This window comes from Crocodylus porosus, unplaced genomic scaffold, assembly GCF_001723895.1.
Source record: "Crocodylus porosus isolate Cpor-Errol unplaced genomic scaffold, CroPor_comp1, whole genome shotgun sequence".
NCBI classification, from domain to species: domain Eukaryota; kingdom Metazoa; phylum Chordata; order Crocodylia; family Crocodylidae; genus Crocodylus; species Crocodylus porosus.
The window spans coordinates 54,701,364-54,723,938 of NW_017728907.1; the positions used below are offsets into that span (position 1 = coordinate 54,701,364).

Sequence of the window (22,575 nt, forward strand, 5' to 3'; positions counted from 1 at the left end):
TTGCTGCAAGTTTTTGGAATAAGTGCCCCTACTGAAGAATTGTAATGACCTCTAAAATTCTGGTCTCAGAATCTTCTATTAAGAGGAATATAGAATACTAAATTTTTTCGCAGATAGCACCCAGTGTCATCTTGGAGAAACACATCTCTGGTTACTTTTAGTACACACTCCCAAATACCATAGCGCTATAATAATTCTTCAAACAAAGCTTAAACATCAGCAGAGAAACATGAAACAGGTCTCATCTCCTGAAATGTAATGGCTCTGAAATTGAAGTGCTTTGCAATAGACATGGAGGATTTTTGTGACCAAAGACAAAACCCGAACATTTTACGTTGGCATAATTGTATAATTGTTGCTTCCCTGAAATACTATTTTTAGTTGAGCATGTTGTACCATTTAACAGGATACTGCATTTCAAAATCTGTTTTCCAATCACAATGGCAGTTTAAAGAAACGAATTTAATTAGGTACCGATTCAGAAGTTGAGAAAAAGGAAACTAAATAACAAGATTAAATTTAACTGCTGGCTATGAAGAAAAATTTTAGGTGAAGACACAATTCAAAGTCAAACACAATAGGACCCTTCCCACCCTTCCTCCCAAACCAGTTTTACATTAAGAGATATTAAAGATCATTACCTCCTGAAGGGTCAGCAAGGTATTTAGAATAGCTGGCAGTGTAGTTTGGACAACTCCAAATTGATCTTCAGTAAATGATGCTGCTACCAAATGAGACAGACCTTAAAGGAAGAAAAGTCCAAGACAGTTTATCTTACACTAGCCTTCAGAAATGGAAGCATCAGGCTGCACTAACAATTCAAGATGTCAGACCTCAGACGCTGCTGCAGCACACTGGCACTTGGTTTAGTCGGGTACACAAAGATCCCACTAACATGGGGGCATCCTTCAGAACGTACAACAGCCAGGAGCAAATGGCAGAAGTACTGAGGCTGCTCCAATTAACTCCATGGACTAAACCAGCCCCAGGTTTGACAGGCATGTGGTAAGAAGCAGAAAACATGGTGTAGATATCTTTGCTATTGTCCTCCATTTCTCAAATGCCATGCTGAATTGATGAGTGAGATCAGAGGAAGATGATAAATTCCTTCTCAAAAAATGTTCCTTTATCATGATGCCAACACACTTTCTGACAGCTCACCATCAGCTGTGTTGCCAGAGCATGAGCACACCCTAGGAAGACACCAGCTGCTGAAGCCATTATGGCAAAAAGCAGAAAGCGTTGCAATGTCTACAGATGCCTTCTGCTAGTTGTCAAGAGGCAGTAGAAGCTGCACTCTGTTTGGTAGAAGTGGAGTAGATTTCTAAGCAGAAAGGCAGGCTTTGAAAATGCAAAGGAGCTGTGGACAAAGGCACTCAGTCTGTAGCAGAGAGGTCTGCATCAGTGCAGATAAGCTTACATGAGAAAGCACTCTTTGCCTCCATTTCCAAAGTAATGGGTACAGTAAGCCTGAAACCGAATCTGTGTGTTCATTACGGTCACCTCAAAGCAAGAACTAGAATAAATTCAAATAGAAATTTCTTACCTTCTAATGCCCAAATGTGCATTTGAGCATCAGAAAAGACAGCTTGGATTGAGGCCTCTGGATTCTATGGAGAAATCATAATTTCCTAAGTGCATGTTTTTTCACGTTAGCCATCAAAACTGCTTTTTTCAGTTAAGAGTATGGATATTATTTAAAGGCTACAAATGCATGTTTGTACATACATAGGTAACCAGTACAGCCCCAGTCCATAAAGATTTGCTACAGAATTTTGACATTTCTAAGCAAGCAACAGTAGATGCTGCAGAACCCTAGACCCAGTCATTCCCCTGGGCTCTCCAGTATCTAGGCATTTATAGTATGCTCCTGTCCATCATGGATGAGGTGTTCCTTTACATGCGCGTGTGTGTGTGTGGGTACCAGATTACATCACAAAACAATCATTTCAAAATATCAGTAACATCTTCTGTATGATATGGCAAGCAACTGGCAATTCTGTCCAGTTTCTCTCTATATAGGAAACCTGCTATGCCTACCTGAAATCTGCCAGCTTTACCAGGGTCGAGGGAAGCCAGGGAGGGTCATCCAGCAGCTCTGTGCTTTCATACTAGCTAAGGCCCTAAAAGGGACCTCCATCCCCCTGAAAAACAGCTATCTATGAAAGCCATGCGTAGGGCTCCACAGACTTAGCAGGGCTTCTTCTGACTTAGAACATGCATCCCCATCCCATTCACTGGCCCTATTATCCTCACAAAGGGCTCCACAGATCCAGAAAAATAGGTTGTTTCATGTATAACAGAACTCCTCCTTTAGAGAGATCTGTACACAGAAGGCCCCCGTCCTGAGGGCATGACCCGCTTTTGGATTAAGGTCAAAGTTTATTGAAAAGCCATGCAAAAAAACACACACATACACACCAGCATGAAGGGAAACCTTTTCAATAATTCTATCAAATACACTTTCCACATGGAAGAACAATATAAACAAATGAGACCAGAAAACCAAAGTGACATCGTTTAAAAAGGTTGAATACTTCAAAGTTTATGATTTGTGTTGGCACACTTAAAAAAAAGTGTTTACAACACTCTTGCCATACCTGCTCACAGAATTCAGGTGTGAAAATCTACTGTGCTACACTCATTCTACCAGAATCAACCTACTGAATTCTAGCTTTATTTGGTATAACAAGAAGCAGTGTTATCTAGTACTTGGCACACCAAGACAGTCAGGATTCTTGGCAAGGTTAGAATCTAAAAATACCACTTACATTAGGTAGCACTTTGAGAAAGTTGTAATGCATGTATTTCAGTTTAGTCTGTACAGAAATATTACCCTTTTTAACTGAGTAGTGTAGGGAAGACTTCATTATTAAGTGTAAGAGGTCTTAAAAATATAAAAAGCTCCAAGACTAGGGGAAAAAAATTATGATTGTAGAAAGCACTGAAAACAGTAGAGGTGCACCGGTATATCAGTGTCATATCAGATTGGTACCAATAAAAAGGAAAATTAACGTTACTGGCTTTTTTTGCCCGGTGTAGCTGATAATGTGCTGATAAATAAAATACGCTTTCTGGCCAGGGCCCCCAGACACGATGTGTATGTTTGCAGCTGCAGCATGCACACGGCCAGGAACGCAGTTGGACAGTGTGGAAAGCAGTGTCCTGCAGTTAAGCCTGTGGAGGGGAAGTGTGTGGGGGGGAAGCAGATTGAGGCCCCCATGGTGAGGGATGGAGTGAGGCTGGGGGGCGCTGCCCAGCCAGGGCAGTGAATGGGACCCCAGGGCCAGGGAGTGGGATGGAGCCAAGGACAGCTCATCCAGGGGTGCAGGAGTAAGGGGGCTCCCCGCTGCTATTTGCACTGCTGTGGGAGGCATGGGAGGCACGTGCCCCCCAAGATGTGTGCATGGCAAGGGTGGAGGTGGGCTGCCCTCTATAGGCTCAGGGCTTTCCAACCTGCTGCCTTTACCCTGGGAGCCCCGAACACATAGCAAGCAGCCTGCCTTGCCTTCATACCACTCGGCTCTGCTCCTAAAAGCATCCCTTGTGCTCAAGCGTCTCTGCCATTTTTAAGCACCGGGATGCTAATCCCCTGGGCAAGCTTCTCAGAGCTCCATGCCACTCTCTGCCCTGGCCCCAGGGTCCCATTCAACCACCCTGGCTGGACAGCACCCCCAGTTCCATCCCTACTCTCTCCATCACCATGGAGGCTTCAATCTGCCCCTCCCACACTCCCTATGCCTTTTCCTCCTCCACAGACTTACCTACAGGGAGCTGCTCTCTATGCTGCCCAGCTGTGCTCCTGTAAAACTGGCTACTGGAATCAGCTGATATGCCTGGTGAATAATCAGTTATTGGTATCAGCCAAGAAAATCTCTATTGGAGCTCACCTAGAAGACAGCATTAGAACCTGTTCCTGTTCATGTTTCTGCTCTACCCAAAAGTCCAATATATATAGCCATAATCACCTTGCTGAAGAAATACATGACCAGCACTCGTTTTGACAAGAAACTTCTTATCTGAGTAGGAAAGAAAAACATTTAAAAATACAAATTTTACATTTGACAGTCTATTATATACAACATTTCTGGTGTTAAGTAACTAAATCCATTCAAACTTTACAATTATGTCACAGTAAAACATTTAAATAATGGGCTGTTTGTTACAGTGTTAGGTCAGCTGATCAGAGGAAAAAGCAATCATACCATGAAGTTATATTTCTGAAGGAAACACCCAGCACGCTACATACAAGACCAAACTGATTTATACCACAACTGTTACTGTACCTGCTCCTGTTTGTTCTGTAGCCATGTATACATAAAACTTGGTTGCTCTGCTTCATGACCAACTCTTGCAACAGAGACCATTGGGAAGGATGATGGGTAAGAACCATTTGTTTGCAGATCTACAAGAAAAACCAAGCCTATTTAGAAAAAAAATAGAAATCCCTACAAAGACAGTATGACCCAGAAGAATCTGCACAATTAAGCCAATTTTTCCATTATACATAAGAGGAAAAGCAAGATAACTGGAACAGAACGGCCACCACCTGAACTTGATGTCCACAGCTTTGGTCCTCTTCTCATAATATGAGGGCTTTGAACTGATCCATGCCAAGGAGAATTTAAATCCAGGATTCCAGGCTTGCGATTTAGAGCAGGAGAAGTGAAAGGTGAGCCAAAAGAGCTTCCAAGGTCTGATGCAGTTGAGGTCTTTAAAGGCGACAGGGATTTAACCAGGGAAGGCATGTGAGTTCTAGGTAAGACGTTAGACCTATGTGCCTGAAAAGCCATTTCTTCTATAACAGCTGCTCCTGCTAACAAACAAATACATATGGGCTGGTATGGGTAAATACGATACAGACTAGGCACGTCTACATGAGAGGGTTAATGCACAGAAAACTAATTCAACTGTGCATTAGCACGGCAGGCACAACACATGCGCAGTAGAATGAATCTACAGTGCATTAGTCACTAAAAAGGCATTCACCTGTGCTAATGCGCATTAGCTCCAGTTATAGAGCATTAATGAACATGTAGACGTGCCCATTATCAGTTAGTTTCCTTCAAAGCTTATTAACCCCACCATACTTCCTTTCTGCTGAGCTCTTAATGTAAGATAGATTTCCATTCCGATACAGACTGCATTTTACTGTGTGAAATGCATTTAGAAATAAGAGTAAGAACCCACTAAATAAGATGGCTTTGGCTTAGCCTCTACCTTAAGGATATTCCTACAGCAATACAAGTAGTCCGCAACTTACATCATTTCGAGTTACAATGTTTCACACTTACAACGTTTATAAATTGACACCGTTTCAACTTTACAACGCCAGTTTTGACTTATAAGGCCTGACCTGATGCAACGCCATGCCAGCGTCACTCGTCTCCCTGGAGAACGTCTGTCCAAACTTCCTTGGACACTTTCTTTAAGAAAGCAGACAAGACCCCAGAAAAACCTGCAGCCAAGAGCCCTTCAAAAAGTCCAGCAAAGTCACCTCAAAGAAGTCCTTCCAAATCAATACGATTGCTATTTACAACATAAATACGTTAATGTAGCTATATTACTTATCTATAATTGATCGAGTACAAAATTCTGGAGTATTTTTTGGTGAAAATAGGATATTGGGCCTTGGTTCAGGAACCAATCCCCCATTTATAACATTGTTTCTTAAGAGAAAATTGGTTCCGAGTTACAACATTTCAACTTAAGACGCCTTTTTCAGGAACCAATTGTGTCGTAAGTCTGAGGACTGCCTGCATTGGGTGAATCACAAAAAGATATCCCACAAACCTTTTCGGCAATACATGTTTCATCACTGTAAACTAGCAACAGTAGTTACAAATGTTTCTATCAAAATTTTTAGGGGGCTCTTCAACAAGTTTCATCACTTGATAGGCTGACTTCCTAAACCTATTGTAAATGAGAAAGTATGCAAGGGAATACTGCCCAATGCACTAAAAGTGAAAAAAAGTGATCTCTCTCCAAATTCCACTTAAATTAATCTTTGATGCTAGTGCAACACCACACACATATTCTTTAACCTGTGTTCCTTCAAATACTTAACATAATCACTTGGCTCCCTCTGTCATTTGATTTATACTAGTGTTATAACATCCTCCATTGCACTCTAGTCTCTTGTTAGTTACAGGTGTAAACCACTCTGTAACAGTTACTGTGAAATATCTCATGTAAAAAGGTACCTGGAAAGTTCAGGGATTTGTTTATTTCCCCTGGAGATGGCTGTTTTATTCTCCCATTGGTAGCTGCAGCTTCCTGATGTATAATCAGCTTCTGGGTTAAGTCACTCAAAAGATTCAAGCACTCCCTTGATATTGCTGTCCAGTTGTGGGGATGCCCACCTAGTTAGGTCAGACAACAAATACTTGAAGAGGTGTTCAGTGGTTTCAGTCAAGACATTATCACTGTGCCTGTTTTGACAGTACTTATTTACATCCTACTTTTTCCATGCTTAGTATAATCTTACAGAATTACCCAACACATACTCAATTCTAAAAAACAAACAAACAAACAAAAAAAACCTGCTACATTTTCACCATAAGTTTCTTGTGCCCAAATATGTGCAGGGACACAGATACTGGTTCAAACTGTAAATGCAACTCCTGATGACTTCAGTGAGAACTGCACAGGTATCCTGCAAGGCAGAATTTAGCCCGTTAGATTTCAAACTCACTAATTTTTGGTCTTGTAAGTTGCTTGTCAGCTAGTTTCAACACCGCTTATTACCACAGTGCATAAGCAACAAAAACGTCTGATGAAGTTCAAAAGAGTCCCTGATGAAAGCAAAAGAGTTCTAACGGACCTCCTACAGCATATTTCTGTATATTTTAAGAAGCTTATACACCAGTCTAAATCATAGCCATTATTTGCTTGCACAACTGGGGAGTGACTCACAATTTATGCTTCACTTCAACCCACTCACATCCTGATACTAAACTGTTATACACATCTGTTGTTATATTATTGTTATTATTATTAGCTTCGTTCAATTGGTGATGTCAAGAATACCTTTCTTTGATAGTCTGCAACCTATGTTTCCTCACAGTTGTCATTTAAATCAAACAACAGGAACCAGTATTTGTTAAGTTTAGTAGATGAAACAACAAAAAAGAGGGCCTTTCCAAATGGATACTTTTGCTTAGGAGTTCTTTTGGCTTATACAGCATGCTTCCAAGTATGAGATCATTTCTAAAAAATTCTTACCATAACAACAGTCTTGAAAAAGTTTAGAAATCACCACAGATTTATTTTGGTAATACCTGGCTGACTAAGGCTGAAGACTTCTTGACGTCTCACAGGAGAATACTGGGAAAGTAACATCAAGTCCTGTAAGGCCAAGAACTGAAAAGGAGGGAAATATTTTAATGCACTGGGGGGGGGGGAAATCAAATTGATCCCTTAAATATGCTGTCATTAAAAGCCTATTGGTTTTTAGATTTTAGCAAGGAATTTGAGTATTCCCACAAATGCAATTCCTAATAGAGTCAACAGGATTTGTTTACATATGCTGTAACCACAGGCAAAATGGAGTCGTTAATATTTTTTCTCCCTTAGTTTAGAAGATTGCACATGCAAAGAATAACTCCTTTACTTTCGCCACAGGAAAGCTGCTTCAGATTGGGGCTCCATAGCGAGTCAACTTCACGGGAAATTTTGTGCGCTTTAGACTGCTTTCACTGATAGACGAAGTGAAATAAAGTGTCATTCTTAGCACTAACAAACAACTATACAGACAAATTACACTGAACTTTCCAAGCAAATTAACATGGTTTTATTACAGCACTAGGATCTCTCATTGCATGCCACTTGAAATTGATGTCAGGCCTGCCCTGATACTGAAGTCTAACTGCTTTTCTGATCAAAGAATGAATATGACAAGCCCACAAACAGCTAATTGTCTCAAATCTTGCAAATGTAGTAAGAGCCAGTTATTAATACAATGCTGAAATTACAATGCTGATATTACAAAATGTAAGGTACAACTATTAAAGACTGGGATTTTTACCCTTTAGTTCTGCTGATGAACATGCCTGGCTCTAATCCCCTCTTTCAGAATACAACACAACCAGAAGAGTAGGAGCTATACTTCATGTCTGTAGCAACACATGATGCATTATGAGTCTCTGATATTGTTAAATGCATCCAGGGTAAAAAAGAAATCATGATTTTTATTTTATTTAAATCAGAATTTTTTTTATTTAAATCGTATCTTTAATTTTTTTTGTTAAGCTGCTTGTTTTAAAAAAAATAAACCTATATATAGTTTTAATTTAAGATACGTTAGAGTTCAAAGATATCATCATGGAATTATAAATTCTAATTATATACTGTTTGAGACAATATATTCCTGCAACTTTTTAGAAAAGTTTTATAAATAGGTCACAACAGGCCATTAACTATATTAGGGGCCGAATCGTATGGGGTTCCCAGAGGCTCCTTTACAGATTAGTAAGGATTAAAGAAAACCACTGTACTCAATGGGACTCGGTGCTCAGTCTAGAAGATCCCACTAAGCATTTCTGTAATGCTTAGTTTCAGTCTCAAATTAGAATTGCGTCTCCAGGGAAAACATCCTTCTTAACAGCAGTATACTGAGTTAAGCAATAACAGACCTGATTACCTACCCATCAGCCCTCCTGTCTTTCTGCAAATTTGTATACATAGAGTCAAGCCCTTATCTCACTCTAAAAGTGCAAAGTTTCAAGAACTTAAATGAATAGAAGATTATTGGGGGTGGAATAGATCTGGGCAAGGAACAGGGAGTCTGGAGATAAGTGCAAGAAGGGAGGGGGCAGTAGAAACAAAGGAAAAACATTTTGAGCAGAATATTATTTCAGAAGTCTTGAGGGCTAAGTTTCCAAGTATAGCCTCACTAGATCTCAAATCAACAGAGAGGGAATGGTATGGTAGAAGGGAAAACTTATCATGGTAGCAGGCTTGCAAAGCCATAAAAAAAAAAAAAAAACCCTGTTTGGGAATATGTTAACAAAGGTTATATCAAACAACAAGAATACACTTTTGTAGAAAACAATGATTAAATCAAGCCTTTCTAACCAGCAATTTAAATCATGATCAAATCCACCCTGAACGCAGCACTTGCTGGTACCAGAAAATGCCCCGAGTGCCCTAATTTAACATCACCTTGAGACCTCACACTTCAAAATAAGAATTAGAAGCAAGAAATTGGGTTAAACACTAAATTTTTTTTTTTTTAAATGTAGTCACTTCAGAACAGCTTCACAGTTACCACTGGCAAACTCAAATGAATTTTGCCACTAAAATAACATGAAAAGTTAGGTTTTTTTTGTATTACCCTATTTCAAGATTACTTTTTACATACTTAAGAAAATATGAAATATCCAGGAAAAGATGTGCAGCACTGTGAAAGTGTCAAAAGCATACAGAAATGTGGTATAAGAATGAAATTTAATAAGTAGAAAGTGTCCATTTGTTAGCCAGAGAAGCTAAAACAGTAGATTAAAAAGGAAGTGAATGGATTTTCATGCCTGGTCTATTTAACAGTAGTATACATATACTCCACAGAGTAATTAAGACACACTTCATTCCTAACTCAGTGAATTCAGTTCAACCAGCAATCCAGTTCAGCAAATACACTAAGGTGTCATTATAAAACAAACTTCTCTGGAAGCATTGCAAAACGCTTCTGACTGTTCCGAATTTGGCTATTTCTTTAAAAGATGTGTAGCAGTTTAGATTGCTGCTTAAATCATTCAAGATCCATGGAAGACTTCTCAGTAGGAGATGCTCTATTTACCAGGGCACCCCCTGGAGTAACTAGGAACTACGGCCACAAAACTAACGGAGAGCAGATTTAAGACATCAGAAAGAATTTCTTTAGGGTAAGGCTTGCCACAATCTGGAACAGGCTTCCAAGGGAGGTGGTACTCTCCCCTACCTTTGGGGGTCTTCAAGGAGGAGACTGGACAAGCACTCCTTCCTGCCCCAGGCAGGGTCAGACTTGATGACCTACTGAGGTCCCTTCCGACCCTAACATCTACGAATCTATAAATACATAGACGTGACAAAACCAAACAACTGTTTTGATACCTTTATGATGAGGGGAGGGTTACTGCTTAAGATTTTAGGTAAGCACTGGTCAGTTTCCTCAGCAAACGTTGGCTGAACAGGAAAATGGTACGCCTGGAATTAAAGACAAGAACTAAGCTGATTCAATACCAGACTTCTATTACACAGAACAAACTTTGAAAGAGACTGTTACTGAGACACCACAGCCACATTAATTTGGCAACATGACAAACTATATAAAGTATATAGCCAAAGCTTCCAATTAATGTTGCCAATATGATAAGACAAATAGACTTCAAAATCTACTTTTAAACAGCAAGAACCAGTTTTAGAGTCTCAGTAGACAACAACAAAACAGCATGTGGTATTATACAGCAATGCCTAGGGAAAAGAGGTATCATCTCCAAGTTATTCGGCTTCCCTGAAGAAAAACGGTAAGATTTTTACATAAACTGTTTTGAGTTATTAGATTTAATTAATAATTTTAATCCTCCCCTTTAAATCTATAAAGTGCTTTGTATTCTACAGCCATCCTCCTACTTGGAAACTGCCAGCCGTAGCCTGTTATTTCTCTGACAGACTTCTGGTTATGAAGTGTTATTTATATCTGGGTGAGGATAAAATGCCGGGGGGGGAGGGGAGGGAAAGAGAGGGGTCCCCTTATCATACCAGGAGCGGAGTAGGGGCACACATCTTCCAAGATTACAAATACTACCTATATTTATGGGGCAAAATTTTTAGGCCTTGACTTTGCCCTTAGTTAGCATTTCACAAGGTTTTCTGGGGGGGAACACAATGTCAGTTGCACCACTCTTCAAACTTGTGATTTGTTATTAAAACCTATATATACTTTACATCTTCCTAATATGACAACACTTCCCCTCCCATCTTGCATGCTTTTATGAACAGTACAATAATTAGCAGCATGTTTTAATATGTCCACAAAAATAATTAACAGCATGTTTAAGTGTCCATAATTACTAGTTCAAAATGGACAGTTCACATGTCAAAACTACTTTTCCAGGCTCCTAGCAAGTTCAGCCAGAATGGACAGCATACGGTTATACCTGCATGCAAGATTCCCAAAGCTTTTCTGGGCAATCATAACTGCAGCTAGGGATTCTCCTTAATTAAAAAAAGCTGAGCCTCAGAAAAACAAATCAAAAGGCCTCTTTCACTTCACTTTGTCCTTCCAAAGTAATGCTTTCTAAAATGAGACCTGCCAAAGAACTGAGGCTAGGAAGCCTGATCTGTAGTTTAACAAAGCCTAAGAGGGGTGGGGGAGGGAAAAGGAGGAAAATCAAATTAGATGGAGGTATTTTTATTCTCTGACTGAGAAGTATTTAAATTACACAATGAAGATTAAGTTCCCAATTTGCTGTTGTCAGAATTTCATTTTTTTGGGTTGAATCTTAGTTTCTGCTTTATTTTAATGCGATTCATTATATATTTAAATGGTCTTTTTTTAGCCACATTAATTTGTAGCTTAATGATTAAAAAAAGAATAATGTATCAATTCCCAAGATTTTTTGAAGTCTACTTTATAACAGCATGCTACTTTGATGTTAAATCAAAATGATCTACAGGAGACTGGTCCAGAGTTTATGAAGCATGGTCTAGAGTGCTGCCTGGCCCTATCAATCCTTCACTTCCTGTTAAACAAAAAAAAGAAAGAAAAAAAAAAAATGTACTGGGACAGCTAAAATTCAGTTAGTGTTCTCCAGAATTAGTTTTCCCATGTAAACCGCAGCTCTCTAATTTTATATTACTGGGAGCAAGAGAAATAAGAAGAGGGATAAGAAGCATCTGTCAGTTGCTACATTGACTATACTCCATGCTATGTAAAGCTTGAGGATTGCTAGTTCTGAGACATTTCTTCTTGAACACTACTTTTGAAAGTGAAATATTTTTTCCACAATGCTGATGACATGCAAGCATAATCCAGTCAGCCAATACTAACCTCTGTAGCATAGATTTTGAAGAGTAACCATGCAATGTACCAAGGAATCAAAAGAAATACACCACACAGCCAGGTATGGTAGAACAGTGAGAGATCCAGCAAACCAGCCAGGTTGTCAAGAGGATGAATTTTACTACAAAAACAAAAAAACCCCACACACACATTTAATTTTGGTGGCAACAGTATAAAGAATAAATGGATTAAAACAATGCTTCAAGAAATGCAGTTACTTTGGAAGATGCTACCAAAAAACCCCCCCAAACAAAAAACAAAACAAAACCCTTTTTTTCCCCCAATTTGTCAGCAATGCTGGTTCTGTAAATGCCAAAACCTCTAAGTCAATTAACAGCAGCATTATATTCCCAACCTGTATAATTTTAAACAATGAATAACCAGAAGAAAATTCTCCAGTTTCCTTTGCATTGAGGAGAAAACATAATAAATATTGTGATATGTGGAGGGGAACGTTTTCTTCTTGTATTTAAAGATGTATGGCTAGATCTAATCAAGGACTTCAGTAGAATCGAGGCTCCTAAATCCAGAACTGCAATCCAAGAAACTCCAAATCAGTGTTGACTAACCTCAGTAAGCACTTCCCTATTTGAGTTCTAAGTTCCCTAGGGACCTAAAAGTCTCTTTCTGCATTTGCTGCAGACTGCCCCACTCTGAGCAGTTCACTGCCCAAGTCTAACCAGCATCCAAACACTAGAAATTTTTCCATATAAACCCTGAGCAGCCTGATCTGGCATGCCTGCTCAAAAGATGCCTAACAGAACTAGGTTCCTCACAAACCTCTGGCCACTGTCTTCTAAAACAAGATCAGAGAAGCTAGCGATGCCCTTTTTATGCAACAAGCCAGGGGTGTTCAACCCCTGAGCCGACACTCCAATCTTGCCCCTGGTGCCATGTCATCTGGCCTGTGGGGCTCTCCACAGATCTGTGGCTCTAAACACAGATCAGGCCCGACCCTGGCATGCAGGGGTGGAGGCAGGGGGGGTCCCCCAGGACTGGATCCCAGCCAGGAAAGGGCAGCAGCATGAGGGCTGACACTGCCCATGGACTGGCCCTGCACCACTGATCCAGCCCATGGTGCCAAAACAATGAGCACCACTGCAACAGACTAACAGCTAGTACTCAAAAAAAGTGGAGATCTGGTTTGACTACCCTCCTTAGCCCAAAATGGCTCAACCTAACACCTCTCTCCCCACTTCCCAAGAGAATGTCTTAGCCAGTAAGCTAGTCTGGTTTGCGACATTCTCCACCCCTCTTCCTGAAGCTGTGCAACTTTGCAGAAAAGAATTCAGGAGTCACTGGGTAAGAGGCAGAACAAGGGAGTATGTCTTTGTAGCCCAGTGCAGAAGGGGCAACCTTTTTGGTAGGTGTGCTACAACCTAAGCCCTGCACCTTACCTGACTGGCCCTCCAATCCCCCTTCCCCTGCCTGAGCTGCTGCTCTGCTTCCTCCCCTATTAGCAGCTGTCCTCCACCCTCTCCCTGATCTACCATGTGCCACACACAGAAGCTGCCCGGGCCATTTGTGATACACATGCCACAGGTTGACTCCTCCTGACCTAGTGGATAAGGCATGGTCTTAAGAAGGGAGTCCTGGGATCTGGGTCATACTCCAAGAACTCTTCCTGCCCCCTATCCCTTCACTGCTGATGCATTTTACATTAAACAATCATGGGAGCAGTCCCAATGAACCACAAATTCCATATTGCTTCAATAGGATGAGAGAGAAGTACCTGAAACCCAGAACAGTTTTGGCTTGAGAGAAGAGAATTCCTCTGAAGGCAAGATATGTGGGTTTGAAACCATGTCTTCTGCTTTTAACATGAGTATTTTAACAATCAATCTATTCCACAAAAACACCACCTAAACTAAACATGTGTAGCTCTTTGAAGGAATGACTCTAAGCGACAAGCATCAGGAGAGGATTCTAGGCAGTAGATTCCAAATGGACAGAGCCCCCTCTCCACCCGTTACCAGTCCTGGACCAGGCACCCAAGATCGGAGAGTGGTAGGTTCTCAGAGATGCGTGTGCACAGTGCTTTCTACTGTCTAGTTCTAGACTGCTTCAAGCTCACAGTGCTTTGGATCCCATTCTGTGATGCCTAATGCAGTAGTTCTGGTTCTACAGCAAGGCACAGGGTGCTAAAAGGTAGACATTGCCATTCCCAACTCCTTCTCCTAGACGATTATGATGAAAGGTAAAACAGCTCGACTGAGAACAGCTTCTTTTACTACTTACTCATCTGTACGAAGGTCCATTGTGGTACTTATCCATGCCCGTGGGATATAACCTAAGAAGCCACAAGCAAAATGACATTGTGAAACAGATATGTAACAGTTAATGGGCATGTCTACACGAGATGTTTACTGCAGCATAGATTAATTAACTCTGCACTAAATGTCTTGACACCTACACATGCAGGGCTATTAAGCTGGAATAAACCAATAAACTCTGCAGAAGGATAGTACTTGTAAATACAAATATTATCCTGCTGCAAAGTTTTGTTTTGGAGATTTTTTTGTACTCCTCAACATCACATGTTGAGACACTGATGCAGCTGGCTCGGGCACAAGGTTGCTTCAGAGCAGAGGCTGCCTGCTGGTTTTGTCCACACTGAAGCATCCTGATGCTCCAGCCAGCCCCTCCACTGAACCAGATCAGAGCAGCCCCAGGCTGGTAGGCTGACTCCCCCTAGGTCCCCTGCCAGCTAGGACTGCTGCAACTTGGCTCAACATGCTGCGGTCCCGGGTGCATGTGCCCAGAAGCAGTAAACTCCAGCGTGACGTGCTGGAGTTTATTACATCACATTAATATGCACATATAGACGTGCCTACTTTGTCTAACAAAAAACTAGGGAAGTTTTTGGTATGAAAGCAAGCTACACACAGAGACAGAAATAAAGACCAACAACATGATGTGCATATATTGTAAAAAAGGAGCAATTCTTCTCATAGGCTGTTTGATACTTTTCTTGTCACAACAAAGTTAAAAGCTAAAACTATACATCAGGAGATGCAGATTCTATTCCTAGTTTAATTATTAGTTTTTTCCAAAGGTCTCATCCAAGCTAGTTCAGTTTCTCCACCTGAAAAACAGAGCAAATACTTATCTATGCTATGGAGGCATTAAGATACTACAGTAATTTTGAACCTCCAGATGGAAAGTGATAATTATTCTAAAAGTTGCTTCTAAGTTTTAGATCTATATTCTATTGGAGAGATTGAGAAACACAGAATTTTATTTTTTTAGATAGAGAGAAATAAATTATATATAAATATATCATCTATAATAGAATGTATATTATATATTTTTTCTGTGTTTCTCAGATCTCTAATAGAATATAGATCTGAAACTTGGAAGTAACTTTTAGAATAATTCAATATTTTTTAGCTTTACACCTAAATACCACCGCAAAATAAAGACAGACACTTTTGGAGAAAGGAGACCCACGGCTCTGTCAACAGAAAAGCCTAAATTTTAATTAAAAAAAATCAAGAAAAAGGCTGGTACTGCAGGGGTAGGAAGTGTGGAAATAGGGTTATGGGATCTTTTTTAATACACAGTTCATTGTGCATCAGTGATCAAAAAGCAGGCAAAGCCTTAGATTTTGTAAGATTTCCAAAGGAAAACGATGCTAAAAAAATATTGTAACTTTACGTATTATGCACACAATACGAATATATATTACCAGGTTCAATTACAGTCACACAAGCCAAAAAAAGAAAAAGAAAAAGAAAAAAAAGAAGACATAGCACGTATAAGTGGTGGTTGACTTCATGGAAACTTCCATGTAAAGAAAATTAAAGTTCTGGAACAGTTACTGACTGATAAGAATTTGGAAGAGGCTTCCCTTTGGGCAGGTTATTTCACAAGTGTTTGTAACAGACTTTCTTGTGCCTCCCTCTGAAGCAGCTGTTACTGATCATCAGAAATAAACACACTAGGTTAGATGGACTAACATTTTAGTCTTAGTTCAAAATGGGTCCTTTATCCCTTCCATGCTAATTGCCTTGCATGCTAAACTACCTCATTCTCAGGTCTTCCAACATTGCAACAAGATGAGATCATTAACACTCAGGGACACCACCTTTTTACTAAGCAATTCTACGAAATTACATAAACAGCAATGGCTTGCAGGGCCAATAAACTGTTATGACGAGTGAAAGTGTTTGTTCTGTTTGCTTGTTTAAAAAGCTTAGGTTCTCTGTAGGACTGAATAAAACAGCAAATACTGACAAATTGATTAAAGAAAAAAAACTTTCCACATACTGCAAGAATAAGATGATATCACAACACTTACCAAAAAAATAGTATGCAATGCAGAAGTTTCTAACCAAATACAGCGATTCCACACAACTATGTTTAACAAGCTGAGGCAAAGATCTTCTGAAACGTAAGTACTTGTACTGCTAAAAATAGAAAGAATAGTTGAAGCATTGTGCCTTCAGAAGAGATCATTTTTAAAAACCGCATAGTGAAAAGAAAGCACTTCAAATGCAAATCACCCTGAAGTTGAATCAAACTTAAAAAACAAATTGAAAGCAGTTTACAGCACTAGATCTCTCTTTAAGTCTCTACTAATTCCCGTAATGTTACCATCTTTTCTTACTTATTTCAATCTTTTCTCTGTTGCTGTGTTTAAAAAAACAAACACAAGTCGAGAGGAGGAGCTGCATGTAAGAACCAGGGAAACTGAGTATACAACGGTGCTGGCAAACGCACAAAAGTACACTGGAAGTGTAGAAAACTCTCTCTAACAGCTTTCAATTAGTATGGCTTGTATCTAGAAAAAGCAGGTAAAATTCAGACAAATTCATGATAGTCGTTCAAAACAGCAAGGCACAAACACTTAAGCTATTTTTGGTAAAGAAGTTATATTACATATATCTTTGTAAACAGAAAAGGAATTTGAAAGTGTGTCAAACATAGCATATGCACAAAACAATTAACTTTTCACTTGAATAAATTGCATCTCAGAACACAGCATTTTTTCCGTAACTGCTTCAGACTCTGTTTGGGAAGTTATGCAGAATTTTACTGACAAAAACACCGAAACCAACAAACATCCAAATAAAAACAAGCAAACAAATTAGACCTGTTGCAATCCAGGCTTAAACTGAGTCAAGCGTCCAAGCAGGGTTTTTGCACTGATTCAAACTAAGCCTGCTCAAAAGTACTCTTTCAACTGGTCTATCTTTTCTGAACCAGACTTAGCTTGGAAATCATAGTGGCACAGCTGGTTTAAAAGTAGCCAGAGAAGAAAGGATATATTTCAGTTACTGACAATCTGGAGGCCACGATCATTCTTCTCCAACTACTATAACTTCAGGACTTGATTTTTGCAACAGTCTATCCAATGCTACCCTTCAAAAAAATCTTAGTACATTCAGCTAATGCAGAATACAACCAAAGGCACTGCGTACACACGGATCCACACTACATATTAGATGCTGGCCATTTACTTTTTACCATAATTCAGTTTTTTTCTTTTTTTGAATTATGCCATAGAGCAGTGGTCTCCAGCCTTTTTAAGCAGGAGATCACCTTTGGCATTTAAAAGCAACCCAAGGTCTACCATGTGCCACCACCAACCCCCTCTGCCCAGGGGGGCAGATCAAGACAGAGGGAGAAAAAATTATTTGGAGGTATGCCTCTCCAGCAGTTAAGTCCCACCTGGCCAGGGCCCCACTCAACTCACCCTGCTCCTGCCTCTGCGGCACTACCCCTCACTGTGGGGGCCTCAGTCTAGCCCCTGCCCCTTCCCTACCCCCCCCCAGACTGACATGCTGGGCTGGGGCAGGTATGCGGGCCCCCACCCCAGCCTTGGATCAACTCCAAGATCTACTGGTGGATCAAGATCCGCTGGTTGGTGACCACTGCCATAGAGGGTCTAGTAAGTACTCAGACTGAAGGATTGCTTTTTTCTTCTCAGGGAGCTTAACATCTACTAGATGACTCTTCAGTTCCTGATGTTAAGCTCTCAATGAGAGGATATTTTTGCCCATCCAAAATTCAAATCTTTGCAGCAGTTCACATGAACTGGAGTTCAACATTCAAAACAGTGTGTATATTACCACTGCAGAACATTATCGTTTATTTATTTCTAAATTAGCAAGATGTTTTGGGAAAGAAGAGTTATAAAGTAGGGGAAAGAAAACTTGCTGCTACTTAAGCTGGCTGCCTGTTGCTGTTAATTTTACATGTTGGTGAAAAGGCGTGAAAATGCCTCTGGAGTCCCTCTACCGATCAGCAGCAGGAGGCAAAAACCATGGCACATTTAAAACCCATTTTTGCCTCCCAGCCAACCATGAGCAAGCAGCGGGACTGCCACAGCCACTCTGCCAATAGTTGGTGGGGGAGTAAGGCACACGGTGAAAAGAACAAGATTAAAGGAGCTGCTGCACAGTGCACTTCAGATGCGATTTAGGTAGATCCCTACTTATAAAGCCTATGTTAGGATCACAAAAATCAAGTGCATTCTTTGATCACTTGAGCAGATAAAAAAAAAAAATCTCTCTTTGCACAGTTTTTTAACCTCTTACCTGTATAACTGGAAATGGCAAATAGTTCATATTGTTAACAAGATACAGGAGACTGTAACTGTATCCCACGAAAGCTCCAAACAGCAGGAAGAAGAGGTGGTACTCATTTAGGCACACATACGAAACAACAGCATCTAAACTAAAGTTAAAAAAGGGGGTGGAGGAAAAGAGGGAGAGTTATTCAGTTACTGCTATCAATTATTACTAGGGGTGCACCAATAAAGAGCCATTTGGCCAATACAGATACGCAGTTTGGCACCTTGGCAAGCAGTGTCTGGTCAGTAAGTCTGTGGAGGAGAAAGGGCGTGGGCAGGGGGGCAGATCAAGGATCCCATGGTGAGGGAGGGAGTGGGGTAGAGGCCAGCATTATACAGCCAGGGTGGAGCAGGGGGTGAGCAGCAGGTGGCTTGTTCGGAAGGGGGGGTGCTCCCCACTACTGTGTGCCCCCAGGGGAGGTATGGGAGTCATGTCCCCTGGATTTGTGCAGAGAGTGAAGGCAGGCCAATTGCCAAAAAATCTCAAATGTCCCTTCTGTTGGTGCCATCCAATATGGACCGATATATTGGCGCACCTCTAAATTACTACTCTAGAAATCACTCTGGTTTCCAACTTCAGTTAATCAGAGTTTCATTTTTATTCATCTGGTGAACAGAATGTAAATCTTCCCCAAATATTGTCCAGTAGGGCAATTTTTATATAAGCTAAAAATCTTACCACCTGTTTTTATTATTTACAATCATGACAGCCTCCGTTTTTCTCCTGATGAACTGTTTAGGACTGAAGATCCAGGTTCTTAAGTCACTTTTATATTTTCAGTGCTGAACTTACCTTCTCTTACTCATCCTCACAACTTCATTTCAAGGCTTCTGGTCAAGTTTCCCTGCCATATTTCTTGTAAACTAGCCCTGTGAACTTCACAAAAGGATGACAAAGACAGCTGCTTCCCCCTTCCTCCCCCAGCTGATAACAGAAACATTATTTTTCTCTGGAAAAATGTAACTAGTAGATGTTGAAATTTGATGCCTCTCCAACAGTAAACAGACTTTAGGACAAGACAATGCTCTTTGCATAGTACTTAATTAATGAAGCAGTCACCTTTCTGAAGCTGTGCAGGGTAGAGCAAGAAACTGGAACCTCCCCTTTGTTATAACTGCTGCACACCAGGCCACCAGCATTCCCATTATTGCATGAACAACAGAATGGATAACTTGCTGTGGGTGAATAATCTTTCCTATCAGCGCTAATCGAGAGCAGGGAATAGAAGGTGCAACTGTAAATGAAAACCAAGAGGGAATTATGATCACCTGCCATTAAAATGAAATACTACATCTGTACTAGCTGCTTTCGGTAGTAGAGGAAGTTTTACAGTGGAACTAGTCACTGAGAGACATGCACAGCACACCCTTGACAGGTTCTCCATTCAGTTCAACATTTTTCAGGAGCCTCTCCCAACATAGCCTAGTGTGAGCTCTAGAATAAAGGCAGTTAACACCTCTGCCATTCACGCCACCATTTCCCTGATTTTAGCAGCCAGGGATGACTAAAACCCCCAATGTTGGCATTGATTAAGGCGGCAAGGGGAGGGAGGAGGGTTTAGGGAGCAGCATGTACTCCCAGAGTTTCAGAGCCATGCTGTAGCAATTAACACTGCTGCTGCAGAGGGTCCAGCAGCCTCACGTGATGAGCCCTCAGAACAGATCTGGTTCCCACTTGACACCCTTGTGCTAATACCTTGCTGATTTTACTCACTTGCAAGTGAACTGTTCAGGGCAGGTCTGTCCAACTTTTTGGCAGCCAGAGGCTACATGAGCTGTGGGGGAAAACACACCCCGCATGGGCCACACCAATGCAATCACTGGCCCCCTGGATCACATGCTGTGTAGGTGTCCCCTCCTCCCCACTTGCTGCAGAGCCTGTGGAGATGCCCTGCTCTCGCCCTCAGCTCCCTAGCTGCGGGCTCCCATGAAGCCAAGGCAGGAAGTGAATGATGGAGGGAGGGAGAGCCTAGGGACCCCCAGATGCTGCTCCTACAGCTAGAGCAATGGAGAAAGTGGCAGCCGAGTAAGAGCCCGTGAGCCACCGGTCTCCCAATTCGATATGGATTTGGTGATTCAGCCTCCGAATTGGGCCAAATCTTCTCTGATCGAATCAGCAACCGAAGCTTCACACACCCCTAATTTTAAGGTACATTTGATTTATTTTTTTTATTTAGTATTTTCTGACCATAGTGAAGCCAGCTTTTTCTTTGAATCCTGTAACATTCCAACCACAAAGATTTTTTTTTTAAACTTAAAATAAAGTATTCAACTTTATATAAATATCAATGCACAGTTCACAATGCCAGCAAAGAGTTCAAATAACTTGTCTTTATAATAGTCGTTTGATTCAGCTATAGTCAAGTATCTTACAGCAATTATAAAACTCACCTGTGTAAAATTCAACGTTGAAGATGCTTATTACCAGTATCACTACAGACATTAGAAGGATGCAGAAAATGGTGTAGGAAGTATACAAATCATTGAAAGAGTCTATAATGAAAAAAGACCCCAACATTACCAGGTTACTGATTAGTAAGATGCACATAATACATTCCAAAGCTACAGAATTAACTAAAGATTTGGCAATGATGAAAGCATACAACTTCAAGTACTGCAGTTTCCTTTTCAATATCACCACCCACAACTATACCAAAAAATTATACTTTGACAATTAAGAAGATTCATAATTTGCTCTGGTGGTTGTTTGGTGGCCTGTCCTCCCCCCTACCACCACCTTTTTTGTTGTTGTTGTTGTTGTTGTTGCTGCAGGGAATGGGGACATGTTTTGGGGGAGAGAGATGTCTTTCCAAATGTCACAGCTACCAGACTTCCTGGCTAGTGCATACTAGAGACTGTCAAACTGTTCATTATGGATATAGCTACTGTTGAGTTGTTAAGTTTAACTTGGACCAAATGTTATGTTGAAGATGTATTTATGTCAATTTTAAAAAATATTTCTATTTAAAGGTAATGCATGTCTACTGGCATTATAAATAAGATTATAAAACTGAAAGGTTAAAAAATTTATTTCAGTTTTACTTTGTGAATTAAATAATATTTGGTGAACAGGCTGTCATTCTTCCTTTCTCTGACTAGGCAATTCACAAGCAAAGAGAAAAAAAATTATAGAGAAAAAAAAATTATACAAATTGACTATGAGGTAGTATTATTCACAATCTCTGTCATTTTGCAGTAGCAGGTATTCCACATGAAGTTACCTTGGAAACTTACAGGATTTCAAGTCGTCAGTGTCACTATTTATTTGTGTGATTTAGATGTTACCCTTCCAAACAAAAGCTCAAGGTAAGTAACAAATCAGAGAAACATAACAACTTAAAAGGACAACTAGCAATGTCATACAAATATCGTATCACATCATATAACAGAGACCCAGTAAACAACATCTGAGCCTAGCTATGGTTGCTGAATGCCTCAGGAGGGCAGGAGTTCCAGAGCTGAGAAGCAACTGCAGAGAACCATCTCTTTGCCAAGCTCAACGTCCTTTCAGAAAACAGACAGTTTAAACTATATATAGAAGAGGATTGCAAATTGTTTATGCAAATGAAAATCTTTACTTGTCCATTTCTTGGCAGAGATGAACTGAAAGTCATCACTGCTGCATGAGAGCCAGAAAGAAAAACCAAAAAAGAAGAGAGGAAGCTGACAGTCTAATTTCACTATCCAAACCATGTAATGCAAGTACACAAACTGCACAAAACAAGGAGAATTTCCTTAGTCTTCTGGTATGTAGCAGTTCACAAGAGAGAGCGCTTATAGGAGGCAAATTCGAGCCAAACTTGCATGTACACAGAGCTGCCTCAACACAAGAAAAATTCCTTGCCCAGGACACCCTTCCATCACCCCCTCCCTCCTGTGAAATATGAAACATCATAACCAGAAGGAAGCAGTATTCAACATCCTGCTTGCCATCTGACAACTTTGAGGTAAACAAACC

General features: G+C 40.5%; 1 protein-coding gene across 1 annotated transcript in view; it reads right to left on the minus strand.

Annotated features, from left to right (window-relative positions):
- NDC1 (NDC1 transmembrane nucleoporin) overlaps positions 1–22,575 on the minus strand; it is a 28,625-nt gene that overhangs the window by 2,396 nt on the left and 3,654 nt on the right. The window contains exons 3-16 of the mRNA XM_019530631.1: positions 21,009–21,110; positions 19,678–19,852; positions 18,583–18,721; positions 16,341–16,449; positions 14,279–14,330; positions 12,029–12,161; positions 10,090–10,182; positions 7,281–7,362; positions 6,204–6,362; positions 4,550–4,813; positions 4,287–4,405; positions 3,969–4,019; positions 1,547–1,610; positions 642–742 (exon numbers count right to left, since the gene is read on the minus strand). Of these exons, the coding sequence (XP_019386176.1) occupies positions 642–742; positions 1,547–1,610; positions 3,969–4,019; positions 4,287–4,405; positions 4,550–4,813; positions 6,204–6,362; positions 7,281–7,362; positions 10,090–10,182; positions 12,029–12,161; positions 14,279–14,330; positions 16,341–16,449; positions 18,583–18,721; positions 19,678–19,852; positions 21,009–21,110 (1,643 nt within the window). The remainder of the gene's footprint in view (positions 1–641; positions 743–1,546; positions 1,611–3,968; positions 4,020–4,286; positions 4,406–4,549; positions 4,814–6,203; positions 6,363–7,280; positions 7,363–10,089; positions 10,183–12,028; positions 12,162–14,278; positions 14,331–16,340; positions 16,450–18,582; positions 18,722–19,677; positions 19,853–21,008; positions 21,111–22,575) is intronic.